At 39.5% G+C, this 27006-nt stretch overlaps 2 protein-coding genes across 4 annotated transcripts; both read right to left on the bottom strand.

The window, feature by feature from the left end:
* Positions 1-66: 66 nt before the first annotated feature.
* On the bottom strand, positions 67-10661 carry coq3 (coenzyme Q3 methyltransferase). 3 transcript variants are annotated; one of them, XM_047361437.1, is made up of 6 exons: positions 10363-10661; positions 8904-9041; positions 5644-5743; positions 3094-3360; positions 964-1123; positions 67-788 (listed from the first exon to the last, which is right to left on the bottom strand). In XM_047361437.1, the coding sequence occupies exons 1-6, from the start codon at positions 10650-10652 to the stop codon at positions 616-618; spliced, it is 1128 nt and encodes a 375-aa protein (XP_047217393.1). In that variant the 5' UTR covers positions 10653-10661; the 3' UTR covers positions 67-615. The 3 variants fall into 3 exon arrangements, with proteins under 3 accessions (XP_047217393.1, XP_047217395.1, XP_047217394.1); XM_047361439.1 differs by having other exon boundaries at positions 10387-10658; XM_047361438.1 differs by having other exon boundaries at positions 8904-9053; positions 10387-10653.
* Positions 10662-17617: 6956 nt separating this feature from the next.
* On the bottom strand, positions 17618-26778 carry pnisr (PNN-interacting serine/arginine-rich protein). The gene is made up of 12 exons (XM_047361434.1): positions 26634-26778; positions 26046-26157; positions 25769-25945; positions 24504-24754; positions 23523-23688; positions 22211-22401; positions 21905-22045; positions 21713-21812; positions 21077-21130; positions 20511-20696; positions 18367-19456; positions 17618-17952 (listed from the first exon to the last, which is right to left on the bottom strand). The coding sequence occupies exons 2-12, from the start codon at positions 26134-26136 to the stop codon at positions 17919-17921; spliced, it is 2481 nt and encodes an 826-aa protein (XP_047217390.1). The 5' UTR covers positions 26137-26157; positions 26634-26778; the 3' UTR covers positions 17618-17918.
* Positions 26779-27006: the final 228 nt, after the last annotated feature.

Below are 27006 nucleotides of genomic sequence, written 5' to 3'. Positions count from 1 at the left end.
CAGCCGGATGCCATAGAGGTTAGTGAAATGTTCAAAACTACACAAATATAACGAAACTGTTCAGTCTTGTAGATTAATTCATAGTTTATGCGATGTAGAACATATTCTTTAACAGGTAATTACAGTCATGTCCGTGGACTCCTTAGAACATTGTGCAAGCATCACTTATTCTCTGCGGGGAGATTCTATATTACATAATACCTCCACAGAAGACCCATTATAATCCCTCTGAGTGGCCTTAGAAACTAAATATAGAAATTGTGAAGCCAGTTTTTTTATAAGCCAACAGTCAAAATATAAATTCTTATTAAAAGAGATACAACTGACAAGTCAGTTTAAATAGAGAATGACACACTTCAATAAACATTCACATTCATTGTTAGCAGAATGATGCAGAACAGCATATGGTGAAATTAATGCACACCAAAACGATATGCTTGATCTTTGAAGTTGAAGAGTCAGATAACTAGTGTACACATGTCATTCTATACCAAGTTTATCTTTATTCCTTTAGTAAACTCATTCTCTAATTGGCATTTCACAGTTGACCAGAGGGACATTAAGAGTCCAGCAACACATCTTCATCCCCGTCATCATTTTTTGTCTTTCCTTTTTTCAGCTGTGGGTGGCCTCATGGTGATCCCCTGGGGGAGTGCTGCTGTCCATAGTTTCATCATCCTGTTTGACAGCATGGAGTGCATAGTTGATGGCAGTGCTGTTTGCCCAGCTCCAGGCACCAGAAATTGGGTTGTACAGCATTCCTTGAACAGACTGCACCAGGAAACCATCTGAGAAAGAAAAGGCAGAATAGACAAACTTTTTGTTGTTGCTTTGGTTTATATATTGAGAATTTAGGTGACATTTAAATTTAATTATAATCATTGTTGCTCTGTAATATGTCAAAAGGAGTGCAAGGTTTCCTCCGTTTTTGATCTTTTCCCCTAATGAACATCTGAGACTTACTGGACTCCAGGAAGCGCTCCAGCTCCACAGGGCTGACAAACTTCTCCCAGTCGTGTGTCCCCCTGGGAACGATGTGTAGCAGCTGTTCAGCTACGACGATAGCCAGCGCGTACGACAGGTTGGTTTTATTTATAGTGGTAATGAAGAGCGACCCTCCTGGCTGCACAGAAAAAGGACCACAAAGATTTAGATCGTGAAATGTAGACCTTTCTGAATTATAATGCAAAAACATTTTTTTAAGACATCCTTGAGTAGAATCCTGGAAGACCAAAAGGAAACAGTGCCAAACTTCAGGATTCAAATTGGACAAGAGTATGGATGCAACTTCTTTAAACATAAAATAATATTTAGCAAAAGGACACTACTGTGCCAGAAAGCTTTACATGTTATACAAAGTCTATAGTAAAACCCTGATCCAGTATCAGACGCTTGTCAGCTTGACTGGCCCTGACCAGTGATAGGCAGTTGGAAACTCATAAATCCGATCTGTGAACACATTGTCGTCGCCACAAGGTTGCAGCACTGCATGTTCTGTCACATGTGGAGGCATGTCTGTGGTTCATTCAGGCTGAGAGAGAGCAAGATTTTCAGCAGATAATAGGAACGCTGAATAGAGTACAGCAAAGTTAGTCTATGTTTGTAATAGATTTAAAAGATGCTTGATTTAGAAAAACCTGAACGGCTGTTTGAGATCCCAAAGTTAAGGTAAGCATCTACATTCTCTTCTACTCACAAACTACTACTCTCTGACAATCTGTGGTCTGTTTGTCAGGTAGTCTTTGATCCAGGAGATTGTTGAGGCCTCCACCACCTGAGTCTTCTGGAGTTTCTGACAAAGCAAATCAGGTTGGATTGTATTAAATGTTCTGGAGAAATCAAAGAACATGATCCTCACAGTGCTGCTGGCTTTGTCCAGATGACAGTAGGTTTGTTGAAGCAGGTGTATGATGGCATCTTCAACTCCAACTCCACAGCGATAAGCAAACTGAAGGGGGTCCTGATAGTTTATTGTTTGCTTACTCAGGTGGGCCAACAGGAGTCTCTCTAGGACCTTCATGATGTGAGATGTCAGGGCATCAGGTCTATAGTCATTGAGGACTGATGGGTGAGTTTTCTTTGGTACCGTAACAAGACAGGAGGTCTTCCACAACACTGGTACTTTCTTCTGGGCCAGGCTAAGGTTGAAGAGGTGCTGCAGAATCCCACAGAGCTGCTCTGCACAGGCCTTCAGGACTCTAGGGCTGACATGATCTGGACCTGCAGCCTTATTCCGGTTCAGTCTCTCCAGTTGTCTCTTTACCTGACTTCCTTAGAAGTCAGGTAAAGGAGCAAAGGGAGCATCAGCATCTTCTGATTTGGTTGAAGGCAAACATGTAGAAGCAGAAGGGTCCATGGTTCAGGTGGAAGATAAAACATTTGAGGTGTGACAGGAAAGCTGTGGATCAAAGGAGGGTGGGAAATCTGATTGGCTGTGAGCAGGAGAGGAGGATGCTAAGCTTGTTTCTGAACTGAACCTATTGATAAATGTGTTTAGTTCATTGGCTCTGTCCAGACATCCATCGCTCTGATCATCATTCAACTCCGTAATCTTTTTGTCTTTGTATTAAATCGGTAAACCCTGTCACTCAAACAGAAATACCTAATGACCACTAAACAACAAGGCTAGGAAGAAATATTTTTACTGATGTTCTTATATCTTCTTATTTTATGGTTGTTAAAGAGAATTCAGCTACAATTGGTAGCAGACTATCAAAGCAAAAAATAAATAAATAAACAGATCAGAAATCATCCACAAAAATCTGATTGGTCCATCTCTACTCCTCATATGCATTAACCTAAGAACAGGGCAAAGAAAAGTCTCTTCTTCCTTTCTGTTACCTCCTTCAGCCTACTGACACAGGAGATAATGATCATCTGGCCACAGCACTGACACACAGCCTTCACTGTAGCTTTTTAATGTCCGCTTCAAACCACACACACACATTTACCCAGAGACAAACCCCAGATGCAAACACAGCAAAGGCACCATATGCACATTAAGGGCGCTCAGGTGAACAAGCAATGCTGCACTGATGTAAACATCTAAGGAAAATGAAACAAACAAACAGACGTGCTTGCGAGAAGGTGCACCTTCAGAACGTGACTGCAGCTGATGGCAAATGTTTCCAAGTCAGCCAGATGCTCCACAACTTCAGACGCCACAATGGCGTCAAACTGGGTCTCTGTCTGCTCCTCCTGCTCTGCCTCGCCTTCGCCTGAGAGCTCCTCCAGGGTGCAGGCCCGGTAGGACACCCGGTTGCAGAGGTCTGGGTCATGTGACGAATGCAGCTGGGCAGTGCGGATGCTGTCTTCGACTGGATCTATACCTAATACACTGGCTCCCAGGCGTCCCAGTGGCTGGAGAGGAGAGGTAGGAGGCTGTGTAAATATGAGATTTAATCACACACACACACACACACACACACACACACACACACACACACACACTATGTGGTGGACTGAAATCAGTTAGTGGTTTCAAACCATTGATTTTATTGATGAAAAAAGAATTATGTTCCTGCTGGATTTCATTTTACAAGCGAGTGAGATCAAAGTAAAATTTTACAGCCTAAAATGAAATGTAACAGATGTTTGAAAAGGTTTAAAAGGGAAAGACAAAGCACACGCCCCTTAAACAACGACCAACCGCTTCGATGTCTTCCAGTCAGACTTCCTGCTCACCACAGTACAGAGACTGCTCTTGTCAAGGTGTTCAATAACATCCGTATAAATGTAGACTGTGGAAGAACCACAGTGCTGGTATTATTGGACCTTAGTGCAGCATTCGACACTGTTGATCACTCCATTTTATTAGAGCGCCTGGAAAACTGGGTCGGCCTTTCTGGTACAGCACTCAACTGGTTTAAGTCCTACTTGAAGGACAGGGACTTTTTTGTGTCAGTAGGTAACTTTACATCAGAGACCACAAAAATCACATGTGGCGTTACCCAAGGGTCCATCTTAGGGCCCCTCCAATTCAATATCTACATGCTCCCCCTAACTCAGATTTTAATAAACAACAACGTAAGTTATCATAACTATGCAGACGACACACAGATATACGTTACCATGTCACCAGGTGACTATGAACCCATTCAAGCGCTGGGTAAATGCTTAGAAGAAATCAATGCATGGATGGGCCAAAATTTTTCTTCAGCTGAATCAAAACAAAACTGAAGTAATAATCTTTGCACCAAAGGAAGAGCGTTTAAAAGTTATCACACAGCTTTATTTAATACAGCTAGAAACCACCAGTCAGGCTCGAAACCTGGGGCACATAAAGGTTGTAACTAGGTCGGCCTTCTATCACCTAAAGAACATCTCCAGGATTGAAGGACTAATGTCTCAGCAGGACCTTGAAAAACAAATTCATGCGTTCATCTTTAGTAGAATTGATTACAACGGTGTCTTCACAGATCTGCCTAAAACGTCAATCAGACAGCTGCAGTTGATCCAGAACGCTGCTGCCCACGTCCTCATTAGAACTAAGAAAGTGGAGCACATCACCCCAGTTCTAAAGTCCCTACACTGGCTCCCTGTAGCTCAGAGAATAGACTTTAAAATACTTCTGTTAGTCTATAAATCATTGAATGGCTTAGCACCAAAATACATTACAGACTTGTTGTCAGTGTATCAACCACCCAGACCTCTCAGGTCTTCTGGCTCAAATCTACTCTGCATACCCAGAACCAGAACCAAACATGGAGAAGCAGCTTTTAGTTCTTATGCTCCACTAATCTGGAATAAACTGCCAGAAAACTGTAAAAGCGCTGAAATCCTAAATTGCTTTAAATCGAGATTAAAAACTTATTTGTTTAAAGTGGCCTTTGACTGTGTTATCTAAACATTATTAGTTACGTTTTCAGTCCAATTTTCCTTTCATTTTCTTATCCATCATTCTATTCTCTTTATTTTATTTAACTTTTTTAAATCACCTCTGTTGTTTGATTTTATCATTTGATTTGTTTTTCTGTGTCTGCATCTGTGTTTATTTTCTTTGTGATTATATTGTAATTGTATGAACAGCGCTTTGAGTGTCTCGTTGCTGAAAAGTGCTATATAAATAAACTTACCTTACATGTTACCAAAAATAATGTGTGTAAATATATTCCAATGGACAATACTGTTAGGATAGGTGCTACCTACACTGCCCTCTTGTGGAGAGATGAAAATATTTGCCCGGGGGTCTTACTCATCCCCCCATGGCTGATCCATTCTGATGAACATCACAACCAGACATACAGTAAATATCTATGACCTTAACATGGCCTTATATGGGTATGTGTGAGTGTCATTCCAGATCACACAACAGAGCTGGTTATGTCCTCCGTTCAAATAAAAGTTGCCCAGCTATCAACCATAACAAACACATAAACAACTGTAAACGACCGGCTGTCAAATCCACCACACTGTGACCAGTCAAAACCACTAAGGGAATAGAGCTGGGAACACTCGTTCCGGAGTGTGATTTTTCCAAGGCACCGCTAGGAGTACATTTCAGAGGACTGCCCCTGAAACACTAGCATACAGCTCATGACGAAAAACAAGTAGATAGATACTACAGATCAGGATATGTCTCGATGCCTTTATGCTCACTGTGTGGTTCCCCAAAGAAAAGGGAAAACATGCACACATCTTCACCTCTGTGAGCAGGCCTCCCCCACAGCCGACATCCAGGATTTTCAGTCCTGCCAGCGGTTTTCCGGGATGACGCTCTCTCTGCACATTTAACAAATTATCCCTGAAAAAATAAAAGAGCCATAAAAAAATCACATTCAAATTCACTTTAAAATAACTTCTTTCAAATAAAATGTATATGGCTTAAAAAGGAATTATACAAACTGACCAAACAAGAAATCATTGAAGGTTTACAGAACGCAACCAGCCATGACACTGACACAAAACAAATCTGTGCACTTGACATGAAACTACACTTTACTCTACCCCCAAACTCAAAAAGTCTCACTTTAAAATGGCCACCCCAGGATTAAGTGCACCAACAACAACAAAAACACAGGAGTAACTGTGCTGTTGTGCTGCTGTATCTCATTCAGGATGCGCCCTGAGGGGCAGAACCCGGACGGGCAAATCAGCGTCTCTCAAATGCACCCTGGCACTAGAGCTGGCATATTGTCATCTTCATCATCGCCATCTTCAGGAAGAGTACAGAGCAGCTTCAGGCTCTAACTAAGAACAGAACACTTCATTTAAAGCAAAGTATTCAAACCCCTTGACATTTTTCACATTTTGTCACAATGCTGCCATGAACTTCAAGGTATTTTGTAAAGATTAAAAACATTTCCCCCACGCCACTATTTGGTGGCATGAGAGAAATGTTTTTTTAAAAGCTTTCAGGCTAGTGTGCATTTGCTCCTCTTTATTCCAATACCCCTGAATAAAATCTGAAGAAACCAAATGCCTTCAAAAATCACCTACTTTGTAAATGGAGTCTACCTTTGAAGGCCTCAGAAGCTCGTTACAAGGAACACACCAGATAGGTCAGTAGTAGTTGTGGAGTGAGGCACAACTGCAAGCTACAACATGTACAGGTCCTTCTCAAAAAATTAGCATATTGTGATAAAGTTCATTATTTTCCATAATGTCATGATGAAAATTTAACATTCATATATTTTAGATTCATTGCACACTAACTGAAATATTTCAGGTCTTTTATTGTCTTAATACGGATGATTTTGGCATACAGCTCATGAAAACCCAAAATTCCTATCTCACAAAATTAGCATATTTCATCCGACCAATAAAAGAAAAGTGTTTTTAATACAAAAAACGTCAACCTTCAAATAATCATGTACAGTTATGCACTCAATACTTGGTCGGGAATCCTTTGGCAGAAATGACTGCTTCAATGCGGCGTGGCATGGAGGCAATCAGCCTGTGGCACTGCTGAGGTCTTATGGAGGCCCAGGATGCTTCGATAGCGGCCTTTAGCTCATCCAGAGTGTTGGGTCTTGAGTCTCTCAACGTTCTCTTCACAATATCCCACAGATTCTCTATGGGGTTCAGGTCAGGAGAGTTGGCAGGCCAATTGAGCACAGTGATACCATGGTCAGTAAACCATTTACCAGTGGTTTTGGCACTGTGAGCAGGTGCCAGGTCGTGCTGAAAAATGAAATCTTCATCTCCATAAAGCTTTTCAGCAGATGGAAGCATGAACTGCTCCAAAATCTCCTGATAGCTAGCTGCATTGACCCTGCCCTTGATAAAACACAGTGGACCAACACCAGCAGCTGACACGGCACCCCAGACCATCACTGACTGTGGGTACTTGACACTGGACTTCTGGCATTTTGGCATTTCCTTCTCCCCAGTCTTCCTCCAGACTCTGGCACCTTGATTTCCGAATGACATGCAGAATTTGCTTTCATCCGAAAAAAGTACTTTGGACCACTGAGCAACAGTCCAGTGCTGCTTCTCTGTAGCCCAGGTCTGGGGAATGCGGCACCTGTAGCCCATTTCCTGCACACGCCTGTGCACGGTGGCTCTGGATGTTTCTACTCCAGACTCAGTCCACTGCTTCCGCAGGTCCCCCAAGGTCTGGAATCGGCCCTTCTCCACAATCTTCCTCAGGGTCCGGTCACCTCTTCTCGTTGTGCAGCGTTTTCTGCCACACTTTTTCCTTCCCACAGACTTCCCACTGAGGTGCCTTGATACAGCACTCTGGGAACAGCCTATTCGTTCAGAAATTTCTTTCTGTGTCTTACCCTCTTGCTTGAGGGTGTCAATAGTAGCCTTCTGGACAGCAGTCAGGTCGGCAGTCTTACCCATGATTGGGGTTTTGAGTGATGAACCAGGCTGGGAGTTTTAAAGGCCTCAGGAATCTTTTGCAGGTGTTTAGAGTTAACTTGTTGATTCAGATGATTAGGTTCATAGCTCGTTTAGAAACCCTTTTAATGATATGCTAATTTTGTGAGATAGGAATTTTGGGTTTTCATGAGCTGTATGCCAAAATCATTTGTATTAAGACAATAAAAGACCTGAAATATTTCAGTTAGTGTGCAATGAATCTAAAATATATGAATGTTAAATTTTCATCATGACATTATGGAAAATAATGAACTTTATCACAATATGCTAATATTTTGAGAAGGACCTGTATGTCCACAGAGACTGGCAGACCCCAACAGGGGAGAGTTAATCAGAGAAGGAGTAAGGGGCCAATGGTAACTTTGGAGGAGCTGCAAACATTCACTGCTTAAGTGGGATCAACCTGTTGAGAGGATAATGATTAGTTGCTCATTCCACATATCGGACTTTTATGGAAGGGTGGCAAGAACAAAACCACTGTTGGCGAAAAAACGCCAAAGGAAATCCTGTCTGCAGGTTGCCACAAGTCATTAAGGGGGTACATCAAATATGAGTACGAAGGCACTCTGGTCAGAAGAGACCAAAATTACATTCTTTGGTCTGAAGACAAAATGTCCGGTTTGGCGGAAAATTAACACTACATAATACCCTTAAAACAACGTATCCACTGTGAAACATGGTGGTGGCAGCATTAGGATGTGGACATGTGTTCTTCAGCATGGACAGGGACCCCGAAAGATGGAGGAAGTTAAATATAGGACAAAACCCACAAAAAAACACTTTAGAGGCTTCACAAGACTTGAACTGGGACTGATGTTAATGTTTCAAAAATACTAATCTACGATAGAATTATTTATATCAAAGCATATTCATGTGTTAGAATAACCTCAATCTGTAGCAAAACTATAAAACTGATGTTTACAGAGGATCTGCACCTAGTCCGCCTAAGCTTGAGCTATTTTGCAAAAAATTACTGAAAAAACTTGCAGCTGTAACGGCAGCAGAAGGTGGTTCTATACGAATCCGACCTGCAAAATCAAACGACTAACCAAACTTAAAAAATGAGAGGCTCCTACCGCACAAAAGGCACCCTGAGGTCATTCATGGCATGAAGAGCAGCAAAGTCTCCCTCTTCATCCCACCACTTGTTGGCCAGCAACTGGAACCTCTTCACCTCACCGGGGTCCACCGTGGTGTGTGAGGCTGACCTAATACTGAAAATGTTCCTTAAAATGTCAAAAAACACAAAATGTAGCTATTAAGTGTCATTTTACAGTAGTGTGAACCTAATACTGTTGCCGTTTGATGCATATTCCACACATACAAAAGACCATAAAGGAAGCAACTAACAGTCCTAGTTCGAACAGTTGCAATAATACAGCATTAAGCTTTATTTGAAACACTACACAAATGGAACAGAAACATGTGGTAATTCCATTTTAAAGACTTGTTTTAGTAATAGCATCATTAAAAAAAAATTTATTATGTCTAATGCCACATAATACCTCAATTTGTATTATATTGGTTATATATAAATGAACAATATTTTCTTGTTCATTTGAATTAACATATTCAGCATATGTCTGATGGAAATAAACCCATAATTATTATTTTTAATAACTGTTAAATAAATTAAGGCAGCAATGGCGTTAAGGCTCCCAGGCCACTAGGGAGACATCCGAGATTAATACACATTTGTAATCAAGATAATCAAGAATCTATTGAATCTGGAAATTTAAAAAAAATTAGGATAATTTAAGCAGAAATTTTCAGATGTAAAACTATTAATATATTACTACAAATATATTAGTATAAATTTATTTATGACCACTAAAAAGGGTGGTGGTCGAGGGCTGGTACTCATCACCAGCAGTCATTGGTCAAGAGGTGGTGACCTGTCTGGACAAGTACTATTAATATCATCTAATGGAAAATATTTTCCAAAAACTATTTGTCTTACTAAATATGGGAATGTTCAATGGTTATTTGTAAGTACAACCATTTAATAATGATCTTTCTTTCCTCACTATTTTAAGTTTTTAACAAAGAGAACCACACCATTATCAGATGGGATGAATAAATCAGAGATACAATCCCATCTACAATCTGTCACCTTTTATAAGTGACATCAGATATGATGCACCTCATGACTGCATTACAAGCAAGAGAGTTTGGAGTGCTCAGATTGATTTTAAACCAAGCTCTACATCTGATTCTACAGGATATTAAGTGTTATAACACTGACTGTGCCCATAAAGTCCTCTCTGTACCAAAATATGCTGCTGATTCCACTGTAAGGCCATTTGCCTTTAGCAGGACAACGATCCAAAGTACTGCAACAAATCTGCAGCAGAATGACTAAAACGGAATCAATGACCCAGCAAAACAAGCACAGATCACAGCATTATATCTACTACCAGCTACGGCTTTCTGCTGTTGCGTTTTAGGATTTCCAAAGCTAACAGGGACGCCCAATGGTACACTGTTTCACACATGGACACTGATGGCAGGTTCAGGTGCTATCACCCGACCCACCATCCGCTTGGTTCTGCTAAGTACCCGGTCCGCTGCATCCCTGTACCGACGCTCCTCTGCTGCCACAGTTCCCGCTGCTTACACACCACAGCCCAGCTGAAACCGCTCCGACTCGCCGCTCTCTGGATCGCACCGCAGACGGAGGTCGCTTTAAGGCCCCTAAACCCAAACATGAGACCGCCAAACTTGTTGGAGAACATCTCACAACATTCGTCAGGTGTCACGTCTTTGTTTCTTCTTCTTCTTCTTGTTGGTTTTATTGGCGGTTGGCAACAAACTTTTAGTAGCATTACCGCCACTTACTGGTATGGAGTGTGGTTCGTGTCGGTCTATCTATTTATATATATATATATATTTAATTCTACAAATTAAATAAATAAATATATCTTACCTATATGTATATATACAAATAGACATACTTACACATTACATTGTATTCTACCCTTCTATATCCTCCATACTTTCACAATTTTATCTACTATAATCAAATTCTATGAAATAATTTTTTCTTTAAAAAACGAATCACTATTTGTATGTTTACTCCCTAAATTCTTCCTCAAAATATCTAATAAATTAACCTTTTCCTTAATACCTTCAAACTCTCTTCTCATATATCTTCTTTCTCTTTCATATTTATGACATTCTAATATAACATGTTCTATTGTTTCATATTTTCCACAGTAATCACATTTACCAGTATTATGCTTTTGAATTTTAAAAAGTGTATAATTAAGTCCTGTATGCCCAAATCTCAACCTTGTTATCACACTTTCCTCCTTTCTATTTCGTCTTCCATTTCTTCTTTCTCCTACTATCTTCTGAATTTAATAAAACCATCTTCCTGTTTTTCCTTCATCCCACCTTTTTTGCCATTTTTCCATCAGCTTTCCTTTAACAATACTCTTTCCCTCAGATTTACTTGTTTTAACTATAAAACTAATAGGATTTTGAATTATCCTCTTTGCTATTTTATCTGCCCTCTCGTTTCCTTCTACTCCAATATGTACTGGAACCCACACAAATATAACTATCAAGCCCATTTTTTGTATTCTGTATAATGTATGAAATATTTCTAATAAAATGTTCATCCTACTATCTGATTGATTTTATTTTAAACTTAATAATGCAGAGCTTGAATCTGAGCAAATGACTGTTTTTAATGGTTTTATATCTTCTACTCATTGTAAAGCTAATAATATAGCCAATATTTCTCCTGTGTATACTGATAAGCCGTCTGTAATTCGTTTTCCTATTTTTAGATTGAATTCTGGTACTACAAAAGCTATTCCTACTTTTCCATTTATTTTTGATGCATCTGTATATATTTGAATATATCTATAATAATTATTTAAATGTATCTGTACTGAATAACTATCTACTATGGAAGATTTATCTTGCTTCTTTTCCATTATTGACATATCTACTGTTGCTTCTGGTAGAATCCATGGTGGTATAATTGATATTGGTGACTAATTTCTAAATAAATCATTTTAAATTATTTTACTTTATTTTCAATTGTCCATCCAAAACTCTTCATTTCCTTATTTTCTTTTTCCCAACATGGATTTAAAATTTCCCAAATTGGATGATCCAAGTTATTACCTTGTAAATTTAACCAATAATTTATTTCTAGTTTTATTCTTCTTAACTCTAACGGCATTTCTTCCATTTCTATTTCTATTGCTGCTGTTGGTGTAGTTTTAAATGCTCCAGTACATAATCTTAATGCCTGATGTTGGATAATATCTAATTTAACCAGATGTGTTTTAGCTGCTGAACCGTAAACTATACAACCAAAGTCTATGTTAGATCTAATCATTCCTGTGTAAATCTGTTTTAGTGATTTCCTATCTGCTCCCCAGTCACTGCCAGCCAAGCATCTCATAATATTTAACATTTTCTTACATTTATCAACAACTTTTTGAATATGTATATTCCATTTTAGTTTTTCATCAAACCATAATCCTAAAAATTTTATATACTTTACTTGCTATAATTCTTGGTTATATAATTTTAATTTTATTTCCTTGTTTATTTTTTTCTGATTAAATATCATTACTTTGTTTTTTTCTTTTCCAATATCTTTAAAAACATCATTTATCATAATTGAAAACAATAACGGACTTATAATACTCCCCTGTGGAGTTCCATTTTCTACTATATATTTTCCTGAGATCACTTCCCCAATTCTAACTTGTATTTTCCTATTTGTTAAAAAGTCTTTAATCCATTTAAATATTTTCCCTTTAATGCCCAGCATTTGCAATTTAATTAATAATCTCTCCACACACATCATATCAAATGCTTGTTCTATATAAAAAAATACTGCCACTACACTTTCTTTATTTACCTGTGCTCTTCTAATTTCATGCTCTAAACATAGCATTGGATCATTAGTACTCCTCCCTTTTCTAAAACCACTTTGATACTTTGACATATATCCTTTATTATTTAAATAATATACTAGTCTACTATTAATCATTTTTTCCATTATTTTACATAGATTTGATGTTAAGGCTATTGGTCTATAATTTCCTGGATTTGAGTTATCTTTGCCTGGTTTAGCTATTGGTACTATAATTTATTCCTTCCAGCTCAGTGGTAATTTTCCCTCCTTCCAAATTTTATTATATAATTGTAATATTATATCTTTTGATTTTTCACTAAGTTGCCTTATCATTCTGTACCAAATTTGATCTTTACCTGGTGCTGTATTTTATGTCTTCCTAAGTGCCAAATTTAATTCAGCTTTTGTAAATTCAACATTTAACAGATTATTTGTTTCTTCAACACTCTGTAATAGATCTTTATATATTAGTTTTGTATTTTCTCTTCCTTTTCTTCTCTCTTCACTAATATAATTTGAACTGTTAATTTTACTAAATATTCTTGCCAATATTTAAACTTTATCTTCATATTTTATTATATTCATATTATTTATTTTTAATATAGGATATTCAAACTCTCTCTTTATGCCATTCATTCTTTTAATTATTTCCAAATTTTTGTATTTGTGTTTCTTTCCCTATTGTGCTACAGAAATTTCTCCAATATTCTCTTTTTGCCTTCTTAATAGTTCTCCTTACTATTGCTTTCTTTCTTTTATAATCAATAAAATTCTTATCAATTGGATTTCCTTTTATTACCATAAATGCCTTATTTCTTAACTTTATGGTTTCTTTACATCAGTTTGTCCACCATGGTACCATTTTCTTATTACTTTTACACTCTGCTTTCTTTATAGAATTTTCTGCTGCTTCCATGATTATCTTACAAATTTTTAAATTTACATTATTTATATCCAGTCTCATATCTTCTTTCTCTAAGTTTATTTGACTCAAGTATCTAAATTTAGTCCAGTCTGCCTTATTAAAATTTATATTCTTATTATTTAAAGTTAATCCTACTCTTATTGTAATGGGATAATGATCACTACCTATTGTTGAATTTTTATCAATGCACCACTCACAACTACTAGCTAAACCATTTGAAACCATTGTTAAATCAATAACTGATTCCATCCCTGTTCTTACATTGATTCTTGTTCCCCTCCCATCATTAATACATACTAGATTTTTTATTTCCATTAATTCTTCTATAACTTGTCCATTTTTATCATTACAGTTACCCCACAATGTACTATTTGCATTAAAATCCCCACACCAAATTACTTTCCCTTCCAAATATTAATTTAACTCCTCCATTATTTCAATTGACAATGTTTTACATGGATTATAAAAATTTATTATTTTAAATTTACCTTCTTGTTCCCATATCTCAATTACTATGTATTCAAGTTCTTTCCCTTTCCCTAATACCTGATATTGTATCCCTTGCTTAATAAATATTCCACATCCTCCTCCACTTCCCTCCTGTTGATCTCTTCTTACACCATCATATCCTTTTATCACAAAATCCAACGTTGTTTTTAACCATGTTTCCTGAACACAAATCATTTCTGGTTGTTCTTCAAGACTATAAATATAACCTTTAAGTTCTTGTCTGTTAGCCATTAAACTTCTTGCATTCCATTGTAATATTAACATTTACTACTTTCACCAGATGTTCCTTGTCTCCCATCTACCTCCAACTTTTTATTTATGTTCTCCCATGATCCCTCCTTAAACCCCAACAACATTTCAGCTCCTCTCACTATTATTTTAATATTCTCAGTTTTATGCTTAACTTGGTCAGTACAGTTTATAACATATGCGACGAATAATATTAGTTTTTCTACTGATATTGTAACATTTTCTTCTGACTGTACTTTGCTTTGCTGTGGAATTTGATTCGCTATTTGTTCAATCTTTCTAGTTTTCTGTTCCTTCATATTTTTAACTGCTTCTGCATAGCTTATGTTTTTAGTCATTTTAATCTGTATGATTTCTTTTGACTTCTTCCTTACTTCACATCCTCCATACGTAACTCTATGTTGCCCTCCACAGTTACATTTTTCTTGTACTTCTTCTTTACATTCTTCTAACTTGTGATCTTCTCCACATTTTGGACATCTCTGCTTCCCTTTACAAACTGCTGCTATGTGTCCATACCTTTGACATTTGAAACAACGAAGTGGTGGAGGGATATAAGGTCTAACCTGAAAGCTGAGATAACCTATTTTAATGTTTTGTGGCAACTCTTTTTCTTCAAATTCAATGAGGATTGACATACTTCCTACTTTTTGTCCATTTATTGTTTTTGACAATCTCTTCAAGTTATTCATTTTTGCACCAATAATACTTCTCTTAATTTTATCAAGATCTTCATCTAGAGGGATCCCATAAATCACTCCTCTAATTTTTTTATTTTCTCCCATGATTTATTTTCTCCAACACCGTTTTCTTGCAGATATTATCCACCTTTAAAGCCTTGTTCTTTTGTTCTTCATTTTTACAAACTACCAATAAGTTTCCATCTCTCAAAATCTTTACCATTTCAACATCTCCAATTTTCTTTTTTATCTTTCTTGACACCACAATGGGGCTGATGTTATCCTGTTCTTCCTCGTTCTTAAGTTTTAATACTATTTTAAATTCCTCCCTCATAACTTTCCTCCTAACTATCCTTTCTTCTTCTGAACTGCTTCCTTCCAATTCTCGTTTACTACCTTGAATATCACCAATTCCCTTTCCTTCATCTATTTTATTTCTTCCACATCCTTTCCCTCTTCCTCTCCCCGCTGGCGTCCTCCCTTCAAAATCCATGTCTTCCTCATTTCCTGTCTCCATTTCCAACCGAACCATTCACATACCAGTTTATGCCCAAATCCACCTTTTCCAAATCCGATATATTTCTATTTTTGTTTTTCCCGCGCCGCACCAAACCCGTTCTTCTTCGACGTAGTCTCACCACCGACAACCTCTCTCCAACAATCTTCCAGCCACCCTGACCCGTCTTTGTTTCTTCTTCGGCTGTCTGGTTTTAACGGAGCTGTCAGAGCTACACGTCTCTCTACTGCCATCTTCTGGACTTGGTTGAGTCCGTTTTATCTATCCTACACCGAGCAAAAGGGATTTTACTGAATATTTGGCTATTTAGGTTATAAGGTTTGGGAAATTCTTTATCATTTTTTAAAAGTATTGTTTTTTCAAACCAAGAAATGCAGTATGAATCACATTCACATAAAATGATTTTGATAACAATACATCTCTCCTTGGTGACGCTATATTTTTCTGGTGTTGCAATTTGCATGAGGATCATCGTGGTGTTGGGCTCGTTTTAAGGACCATAGGCTTGTAGCTCACTGTCTGCCTTGCTGTGGTTGCAGAGAGGTGTCGGTTTTGTAGAAGCAATGTTCCGCTGATAAGTTATTCATCCGGAAAAGCCGAACCTGTCAATATCTTTCTAACGTTACCGAACTCTATTATCCTCACATAAGAAAGGTTTATATAAATTTCTGATGAAAAATTTCAGCTTTTTAAACCAAAATACTTTTCTTCAAATTTTGGGGCATTTTTTTGTCTATGTACAAAAAGGAGAAATGGATCTTATCAATCCACAGAAAGGGAAAAAGGAAATATTAGGCAGTTAAAGTGTTTATTTTCTTTATACTTACTGTAAAAAGCTACAGCATAAACCTTCTCGTGAATCGCTGAGCCATTTACATCAGTTTTGCATCGATTAAACTTACGATACCAGTGAATAGATATTCTGGAGGACAATTACTCTGCATCCTTTATTTGCCCCAGAAACATGATTGATTTCACCCAACCCATTTTTTTAAGATTGAGGTCAGAGGTCAGGCTGGCCACTCTAATGTTAATCTTGTTGGTTGGAACAGAGAAGCTGCTCACTCAGTCCTGTTAAATAGGTCCCATTAGTGTAACATCCTCAAACCATGGTGCCTACACTACCATGCTTCGACACCCCTTAGACCCAATTGGAGCGATATTGCTTTCATTACATAAAGTGTTGAGTCACCTCTCTTCTGACCAGGTAATGTGTTTTTGGCAAATAACCTCTTTGCATTATCGTTTTTAAAGGGAATATGTGAGGGTTTTTTTCCTGATAGATTGGCTTCACATTAGCAGGACTTGATTACCTTGGAATTGATTACTAGATGAGTCTTTGCCATTTTGGCCATTTTTTAATCCATCCAATAAAACTGTTCTTCCACATTTCTCTGGTTTTGATTACCATTTTAAAAATATTTATTTTTGACGAGCAACCTCGCACATTTTGCTCTTCTGCACATCCTTCCATCTCCAACTTTTTAAATCCAAGGTACACAGAATTGACCTCCCTGATTGAACCATGCACTATTAATTTGAGCACACCTCTTCCAATAATGATCCCGTTACAAAGAACCAGCAGCATGATATGTATGACTGATTTCTGTTGATCGACTAGTTGTGAATGCTGTGCCAAGCAGAGAAAGAAGTTCCACCGAGCCCAGCCATTGATCTGGTCAGTGATGTTGGACTGAGATAATCTTTAACACAACTGCGTAATGTTCAGTAATTTAAATCTCAAACAGTAATGAAAGTTTCGACTCAGGGTACAGAGATGAAAAATGTTCAATTTTTTTTATCCTATACTTGGGCAGAATTAACAAACTCCATCCTTTTCAAAGATTGGTTGGGACTGGATTAGGATCATCACAGCAGAGGTCCTAACGTTTCATGATCAGGCAAGTGGCTAAAGCAACATGGACAAAGGCTGCCCCCCATTCACATTCCTAATATCATAAAAGCAAATGTTGATCATGCGACTGGGAAAAGGAAAGATAATGGTATTTAGATCAGATGAGACAAAACAAGGAAGAAATGGTTTTATTGGACATCTTACAACAAAGTGAGGGGAAAATGTTTTATCTTATGTTTTAAAATGATACAACTTCAGATTTTAGTGTGATTAAACTCTGCATACTGAAATCTACCATTCAAAATGTATTGTTCATCAGCCACACTTTAAAAAAATTACAGCGTATTTACAATAAAAAGAAATGTATGAGGGGGGTGTTCACCTACACAACTGCCTCTATAATGAGACAAGCCTGCTCAACTCATGGAATTTTAAGCGGTTAAATGCACAGATCCAGACGTCGACTGTGCTCCTCAGCGTTTGCTTCGATGGGACGGGGATGTCGACCTGAAAGAGAGGCGGATGGCACCACATTAAAAATACATGTAGCACTTACAGCATTCACTACACCAGGCAAAACATGTGAATTCCCACTCATCATAATAAGGAGACTAATGTTCTGCAGGTTCTACACAGGGAACTCTACCATGCAAACACAGCAGCAACAAACAGCAGTTTTACATTTTACTAACAGAAGAGGATCAAAGGCAAAAATGACACAACATGTACTGAAAATTGAAAATATGGCATATAAAACCATCACGAGCCCTGGGTTGTATTACGCTTGATTATACACAGCTGAGCACTTTGCTGCAATGACGGTACATTTTTTTGACAGTCAACATTTCTCTGAAAACACACATTAAAGTAAGACATACAATAAACACAGAGTAAGTGGAGAGAATAAAAAACGAATACTACCTTGATCGTGACTTAGACTTGTGTTTGCGGCTTGCCTTCTTACCAGACTTGTGAGATTTTTCCACCGACCTTGAACGACTACGTTTGGATTTCTTAGATTTTCTTTCCTTGCTAACTTCGGGGGAGGGGGATCTACTTGAGTCGGAGTCTGAGCGCCTCTTGCTAGCTTTGCTGGAGCCCTTCCTGGAGGTTTTGCTATCTTGTCGAGAGCGTTTTTCACACTGAGAGTCTGTGAATGAGTCACTCCCTTTCCTTTTCTTTGCCTTGTCGTTCTCTGTAACAGATCTTTCTTTTTCCTTCTCCTTGTCTTTAGATCTAGGCTTTTCTTTCTTTCTGTCAGTATCTTTTTCCCTGTCCTTGTCTTTATCCTTCTTTTTCTTATCTTTTTCATGGCTTCGACTTCTGTCTCTCCTCCTCTCCCCATCTCTGCTGGAGGCCTTTTGTTTATGTTTACTGCTCCGATTGTGACTGCTGTCCCTGCGCTCCCGGCTCCTTTTCCTCTCCCTATCCCTCCCTCTGTCTCTGCTGCGACTGCGACTGCGGCTGTCTCTGCCCCTACCCCTGCCTTTATCCCTGTCTCTCTCCCTGGATCGGGATCTACTCCTGCGGCTCCTGTGCTCTCTGGAAGCACTGCGCTCCCTCTTGTGACGACCTGATCGCTCTGCACTGCTCCTCCTCCTCTCCCTGCCCTTCTCACTGCGATGCCTGTGAGAGCTATGGCTGCGGCTGCGCCGGCGGGCCTTGTGGGATGAAGAGCGACTACGCCTTCTCTTCCGTCGTGGGGAAGAGGATCGAGAAGAGCTACGAGAAGATGCCGAGGAAGACGAGGATGTAGAGGATGAGTGGGAGCTGCTGCGGCTGGAGGTGGAGCGGGAGCTGCTACTGTGACCATTGGTTGGCGAATCACTGCCACCTCGTCTTGATTGTTCCTTCCCCCTGCCTGAATGCTTGCCCTCATCGCTGCGAGACCTACGCCTATCTACCAAGGACTCTGGCTCCCTCTCATTCACTTCCTGTTTATGTGCATTTTCTAAGTGACCCTCATTGTATTCCCCCTTTTCTCTGCTCAATCTCTCCTTCACCATCTCTTCTGTAAAACACGAAAAGAAAACAAGGGTTAAAAATAAACTTGGCAGCTTTAGATGCACCATTCTTTGGTAAATGTTTTTATTCCTGCGTGCAGGTTTCCCCAGGGACTTTGTTTCTGATTCTGAGGGGTCCATTCTGGGTTCATTGCTGTTTATTTCATACATGATGCCTTTGGGGTCCATCTTAAGGCGCCAGAATACATCTTCCTTTATTTTTTCATTACAGGTCTATTCTCAAGTTTGGCTAAAAAGTAGTAATCCGGGGCCACTGTGGCGATGGTTGCAGCGGTTTGTCTTGTAACCAGTGGGTTGCAGGTTCGAGCCCCTGCTATGTCTGTCTCAGTTGTTGTGTCTTTGGGCAAGACACTTCACCCCTCCTTGCTTACTGATAGTGGTCAGAGAGGCGCCTGTGTATGGCAGCCTCACTTCTGTCAGCTGTGGCTACACTGTAGCTCACTACGGTCAGTGTGTGAATGTGTGTGGATGGGTGGGTGACTGTATGTAGTGTGAAGCTTTGGGGTCTCTGGGGACTTGATAAAGCGCTATACAAGTACAGGCCATTTACCATTTAACCTCGTATTGTTTTAATGAAATTAGGACCTGATTAAGTTCAACTTTCTGGACCTTCAATAAAATGAAAACAGAAGTAGTTTGGTCTGGTAAGTCCAATCCTCTCCTCAGTTTAAACAATGCTCCACTAACTCTGTTTTCCAGATTTAGGGTCTTGAACTTTACACCTCAGGCAGTTTGAACATACTTTTCCAGACCTAAATACTGAAACCAAACATGTTAACCTGAATGTCTACAACAGCATTCCTCCTTTATTGCAGTTTATTTTAATGGGACCACATTGTATAGTGTAAATATGGGTTGGATAGTGAAGATAATGAAAATCCTATATTGTACTTTTATGCATGTAATTTGCACTTTAGAACCCTTCCCATTTATTCTTTTTGCCCCTTGTTTTCATTAAAAAAAACCTATTTTTTAAAGTTTTTTTTTTTTTTTAAATGCAGATTGTTTGTTATTTAAAAAAGCAATTAACTTGAGACTTACCCCGTGCTAGCAGAGTCTCTTGTGCTAGTTTTTCTTGCATTTCTTGCTCTTTTCGCCGGAAAGCATCCTGCTTCACTCGGATACGGTGGTGCAGTTCTTCCTCATCCGTGTCGGAAGAGTCAGATCCTCTGGCACTGCGGCCACCGTCGTCCTCACTTTCATCTGAGCCATAGTCGCCAATCCCGCCTGCCACAACAGAGCCCCCCAGATTGTTCATTGTTGGAAGGAACGAGACCGATCTCACAATTAGGTTCTGATAATGAAACCACTCAAAGACAGGAATCCAATGAAAGGCACTTAATCCTACATAGATCTGTATTTTCCATCAATAACCCTCCCAATAACAGAGTATACATATAAGGCTTAAAGAAGTATTTCATTGTAGCAAGTCTAAAGCATGCTTTCGTAAAAGTAAGACGGTAAGATTTGGCTGAAATGATCTGAAAACTAAAGTACTTTGGTGTCATGGGCTAAGCTCTTTCTCTTTTGTCCAATCTAACACCGTACCATGAATTATAACCATTTCCATTCCCACCCTCCCCAGGAACAGAAAAAGGGATACTCACTGAGACCAGTCAGAGAAGCCAGTGCACTTGACTGTGCCAGCTGTTTTGCAGGAGCTTTGATTCACATCAACAACAGGAACAACATGTTAAAACACATACTGCCATTGTCTCTAAGGCAAGAGAGTTGCTAGAGAAGGGGCCACAGATTAAGCACTAGTCACAAGAGCTGCCGTTGGTAACAAGAGAATAAAAAAAATTAAAATATATATAAAAAAACAAAATAGAGAAAAAAAAGAGAGGGTTAACAAACAAAGTTCTGTCACACATTCCAAGTCAATCAGTGGGCCAAGAGGGAATGAACCAATCTGTACTAATGCAGTAACTTCAATAGAGGGTGTCACTTCCTTCATCTATAGGTGAATTCAGTGACTACTGAGACTTTAGTCTTTCAGGACAATTTAAACCAACATGAACAGGTTTCTAAATCAAATTTATCAGAGCCGTGTCTTTGCTCTCTCCCTCAGGTGCATTAGCAGAGAATGGTTGAAAAATGCATATCATACAAACTTCATATGATGTTCTTACATGTGAGTATACTATATACAGATTATTTTGCACATAATTGATCTGCAGACTTATGTGATCAGTGTTGGTGGAAAGGACTGGTGATGTGTGACGTGAACAGGGTGAGCAGACCTCGAGTGGCTTTTCTGTGGGTGTCTCTGGCAACATGCAGGATCTCTTCATTGGTGACTGTTAGGAGGATCTCTGTCAGAAGAGTTTTAGTGATGCCCATCTAGAAAAGGAGGGGAAATATTCTTGTCAATGTTTAAAAGGATTTTCCAGCAGACTACTTGTAATGTTGAATAAGGTAACAGAGGAACTGACCAACAGCTCTTCCTTTAACTCATCAGTTAGTTCTGGTTCACTGTCTTCTGCAGGCGGAGACGGGCTCCGGGTGGAAAATTCTCTTTTGATGGTGATCTTCTCTTCGTTCTCATGGTCTTCATTGCCCTCATCATCGCTATCCTGATTTTAAAAGTGAACAGAAAATGTAGAGTCAACAAATAAGCAAGCATATAGACAATTAATGCTTCAAAGCAGGACTGGGGTACACCACCAGTTATCCTTCCCTTATTAATAAAAATATAACCCTGAAAAAGTTCTCCATAGAAATTCAAATGAGATGCTTACAAATTTACTCTTGCGGGGCAAACGAGGCCCATCCCCGTCGACGTTGGCCTTGTGCTCCTTCCCATCATCCTTTGTCATTTCTGCACGCTGCTTTTCCATTCGTTCACGCTCCAGCTTCTTCTGCTTTTCCCTGTCCATCTTCTCCAGACCCTCTCGGATCCATGCCGGCAATGTGCGTCGTTTTACGGCGTCTAAAACGTTTAAACATCAGTGAAGCAAGTATTTCATTTGTCAAAAATGCATGTACACTACGATGCTCCAGGTAATTCTAAATATTTAAATTCCTGTTTACAATTACTGTGATTTTCTGTTAGTGTAACTTTTCAGTATATAACATTGACTAAACTAATATAAACAAACACAAATGACTAGAAACCAGATAAAACAGATATTTCTTTTTGAAGTTGTAATAAACTTCAAACTTTCCTATAAACTAAATTTAAAATATACCTGTAATGTGTACAAATTAAATGTAGTGCCTTGCTAAAGTGTTCATATCCCATTCTGTCACATTGCAACCTCAAAGTATTTGTTGGGATTTTCTGTAATAAACCAAGACAAACTGGTGCATACTTTCAAAGCAACAGGAAATGCATCATTTTCTTTTGTTTTGCAGCATCTGATAGGTTCTAACAGGTTCTTCTCCAGGATTGTCCTAAATTTAGCTCCCTCCATCTTTCCGCCATGTCCGACCAGCTGCCCTGAGCTTGCTGATAAAAATGCTTTCTTTACACCCTCCTTCCATAAATGCCACATTTGTGAAGTATGATTGTCCTATCAGCATGTTCTCCCTCATAAGCTGTGCATCTCTGCAGCTCCTCCAGAGTTACTTACGGGCCTCTTGGCTGCTCATCCGTTTGGGGAAGATCTGCGAGAAGTTCAAAGCTAGCCTAATCCTGTGTTAAAATTCTCGACAACATTATCCCTGATTTGTCTGCTGTGTTTCTTACTCTACGTCATGCTTTTTCTTCACTTATGTTCTGTAACAAAAGTCTGCGGCCTTCATGGAATGCTGGATTTAAACAGAGGATAAATTGCACATAGTTAAAGAAGATCCAATATACTGATTAGGAGACAGTTGGCACTGGATTTTATTTAGAGGTATCAGAGTAAGGAGGGCTAAATACAAATACCACACTTTGCATTTGTAAAAAAAAATGTTCAAAACCAATTTTCATCCACTTCATAATAATGCCCTACTTTGTAACAAAGTCTTGAATACATTGAGGTTTGTTGTTGTAATGTGAAAAAGTTCTAGGAGCGTGAATACTTTGGCAAGGCATTGTACTAGACATGCGATAGTTGGACTCACCTAGAGGTGCTGGGGCCTCTGGAGGTTTGACGGGGAGCTGGATAGGGGATCTGGGCCGGTCTCTAAACCCAGGCGGTCGGGTATCTCGTCTGTTCTGAGGAGGACCCTGCCAGTAGGGAGAGTGAAATCCTGTGGCAGTTGGAGCGAATGATGGAGCTGCACCATGCTGTGAAGAGACAGGACAAACTGAAAATTAAAGACAGGCTCAAAGTATACACAGTTTACTGTTTGTCCCATCACTGAGCGTGGCGCGTCACTGCCTCAAACAACTCTCACTGAGCTAGATGGTCTGATTTACTACCAGAACTCCTGGAAAGTCAACAAAAGCCCTTCCAGTGGTTTATTTCTAAATCCGTTTGTAATTTGTTGCTTTACATTTAGACAAATCTCTAGAACTAAATACATAGGTTGCCATCAATGTCACTCTTTTCACTTCGAGGTCAACTTTTAGGCTCAGTGGCTACAGTTTCATGTGCAGCAGTGGACCCTACTCTGAATAACACACTTCAACATTAAAATTATTTCCCAATCATCTGAACAAGATTTAGAGCAGCTAACCAAGTTACACTTTCATAACTACTCTGATCACAGGTACATAATGTTTGCACTTTGACACCAGCATGAAGAGTACTTTTTCTTTGCTGTGTCTCAGCACATCCTCTTTGTCTTGCCTACGGATGCATTAGCTGGCAGAACGTTATAAAATCTCAGCATAGATTAGTGTGGAAGAGCCCCCACCCCAATAATAAGTTGAAACTTGCAAGACGGCAAAATTCTGCAGAACACCTGCAGTCTGGAAAACTTGTTAACGAAATGTTAAACACTCCAAACATGCAGAACTTCACATGTTGAATGACAGTCACTGAGACAGCTAGACGCTGGGGTCCGGCCCAGTTGTTGGGGACTGCGTCTTCCTTTGATACTTGGTTCTCACACTAAAACCAACAAGCTTCAACATTTTCTACTGTAGCATCTGCATACCTGGTAATCAAACTGGTTCATGGCCATGGGGGCCATGGCGTAGCTGTCGGGCTGTGCCCCATACCCATGGCTGTTCTGGGGGTAAACCCCGTGGTGGGCCTCAGAGTTGAACTCCACGCTGTCCTGGCTGTTGCTGTCCTCACTTGGGGTCACCACATCCATCGGTCCTGACCCTGGAGGGATCCAGGGCTGCTCAGGGGGGGGTGGTGGTGGCGGCGGTGGAGGAGGGGGTTGACCATGTATTCCCCACTCTGTAAAAGACACATCCACATCCATATTTTTCAACTGGCAACATTAACTCAAAAGATCCATTTATTTGGAGACCAGTAATAGGAGAGCAGAACAGGACCCCATCTGTGAGCACCATTTCACCCAGTCTCTTTTCATAACTGCAGGGAGTGCTGGGAGAAAAATGCTTAAATCCAAATCTAAACTTCAGCCTAGTTGTTGTACCATTAGATATGTGCTAAGTGGTGAATGCTGCACCCATTTCATTTTATCTCAAATACAACATCTCCAAAAAAGCCTTATATACTTTCTCACATGTTCCAGTACATGTCATCTTTTATACTAATGTGCTCAAACTGATTTCTGGGTAACTCAATAAAACAGGTAAAAATGGAGAGGACACAAGTTCTGCGGTACGAAACACAGACTGCCAGTCTGGGTCGCTGAGCAAGACCCTTAGCCCCAGAATCCTCCCTGGGTGCTGCACAGCTGCCCACTGCTCCCCAAGGGATGGGTAAATGCAGAGGACCAATTCTGCTAGGATGTACAATTGCAACGACAAATGAAGGTGATTATCATTATTAAATTTAAATCAGATACACAGATCGGTCCTGATTAAGGCATTTTTAAGTGACCATGTTTGAATCCATGCCTAAACGTAACTCCTGATAGCTGTTGTTGGTCTGCTGTCTGTGATTTTATAAGTTGCCACAACCTTTTTACTCAAGTAATATTTTGAATGACCATTTTTACTTCAACTTGAATACAAATATATTGAAGTATTGCTACTCTTTCTCGAGTACCATTATTGACTACTGTACCTACCTCTGTTTAAAGACCATGTAAATTACTTTACTGAACTAACAAACCTGTTTTCTTCCTGATCTAAGAGATCTTCCCATTTGACAGTTACATTCACAAAATAAAATTAAATGTCTCCCTGGCACATCCCTTACAGCTCTGGTCTTGTCATGTAGAACTGGTCTGGAAAGTGATTATTTTCAGGGTTTTAAAGTCCTAATGTTAAATCAAAGCACCTGGTTGCCACATCCTTCCAAATGCTGGTTCACCCTGAAAAGCTCCATGGTTAGGCGGTGGAGCAGATTCAAGGCCGGGGATGTCCTGGCCATTAGGCTGGATGTTGTGCTGTTGTGTTCCTGTTGACTCCTTCTGGGCTATCCAGGCCTGTGCCAGAGCAGCCCAGTCCACTTGACCTGATGAAAATGACCCAAACATTTCAACAGTTAATCACACATAATCAGATCTTTTTCATTGGATAAAAAATGTTTAAGAGCATGAATGCCTCTTTCTGACCTGGGTCATGCTGGTGTTGGAAAGACTGCATCCATTGCTGCTGGCTGCTGAGAGGCCACTGCGGCCACGGCTGTCCTCCCTGGTCCCACATCACTCCTCTCGGCACTAACACCTGCAATATCCGGACAAGTGACTTTTAGATTTAGTAAAAAAAAAAAAAAAAACGACATGCGCCGTTGCGGTCTACACACGATCAAGACAGGCTCTCGTTGATGGCCAGAAAAGCGCCAACGTTACCGCTGGTTCACCAGCACAGTGAACGTCGGAGATTTCAGCAACGTGTGGATCATTTTTTGCTGCAGTGTTGGATACAGACGTTGTGCAGCAAAGGGGTCTTGAGCCGTGTTGACGCATGAGACCAAAATAAATGCTTGGGTATCTGAAATTACAACCTCCGAGACAACCTCGAACAGAAAGCTAAGGAAGCTAACGTAAGCTAATGTTAGCTAAGTCTTGAAGCTCGTAGTGGACTCGGTTTTAATCGCTAAAGCAACACAAGAGCGTCTCTGTAGTTCACCGATCAGTTGAAAGGGGAGTAGGACTAAAAATTAAATATGCTAGCTTTCTTATGCGTAACACAGTTCCCACCTTTTTCAGTCAGCTTCTCTCCGGAGATGCGGCTCAAATCAAAATGGCTGCAGTCACTGAGGAGCTGCTCTGAGGAAGCGAAGCTATGCTGCCTTCACGGGATACCGGGAATGTTAAATTCAAGTTGTTGAAGCGGTAAAGATATGCACTTAAACAGAGTCAGCCTGAATTTTCATAAAAAGAAAATTGTGGGGATTTTTCCTGTCAGATTGATCTGTACGAAGGCTCATCAGAGGTATTTTTTATTTTTTTAGATAAAACTGTTCATAGCTTTCATGTTTCTTGATAAAATATTGCAATGGAAGAACTGCATTAAAATAAAACAATAATGACGGCCAATTAAATATTGAGATAGCCCTAAAGCTTTTTCATC

The sequence above is a fragment of the Girardinichthys multiradiatus genome, chromosome 3 (genome assembly GCF_021462225.1).
Source record: "Girardinichthys multiradiatus isolate DD_20200921_A chromosome 3, DD_fGirMul_XY1, whole genome shotgun sequence".
NCBI lineage: Eukaryota > Metazoa > Chordata > Actinopteri > Cyprinodontiformes > Goodeidae > Girardinichthys > Girardinichthys multiradiatus.
The sequence above is the reverse complement of the archived record's forward strand: the minus strand, read 5'-3'. Positions and strand labels throughout refer to the sequence as shown.

Bases quoted from the DNA above. Each gene is read 5' to 3' on its own strand.
- coq3 (XM_047361437.1), bottom strand. From the start codon at position 10,652: ATGCTACTAAAAGTTTGTTGCCAACCGCCAATAAAACCAACAAGAAGA. The intron at 9,042-10,362 runs GTGGGTCGGGTG...GAACATTTTCAG, and splicing joins TTAGCAGAACCAAGCGGATG to TATTAGGTCAGCCTCACACA. The intron at 3,361-5,643 runs GTGAAGATGTGT...TCTCCTCTCCAG, and splicing joins GGGGAGGCCTGCTCACAGAG to CCACTGGGACGCCTGGGAGC.
- pnisr (XM_047361434.1), bottom strand. From the start codon at position 26,136: ATGTGGGACCAGGGAGGACAGCCGTGGCCGCAGTGGCCTCTCAGCAGC. The intron at 24,755-25,768 runs GTGCTTTGATTT...TGTCTTTTACAG, and splicing joins TGGAAGGATGTGGCAACCAG to AGTGGGGAATACATGGTCAA. The intron at 21,813-21,904 runs GTCAGTTCCTCT...CTCCTTTTCTAG, and splicing joins AGTTAAAGGAAGAGCTGTTG to ATGGGCATCACTAAAACTCT.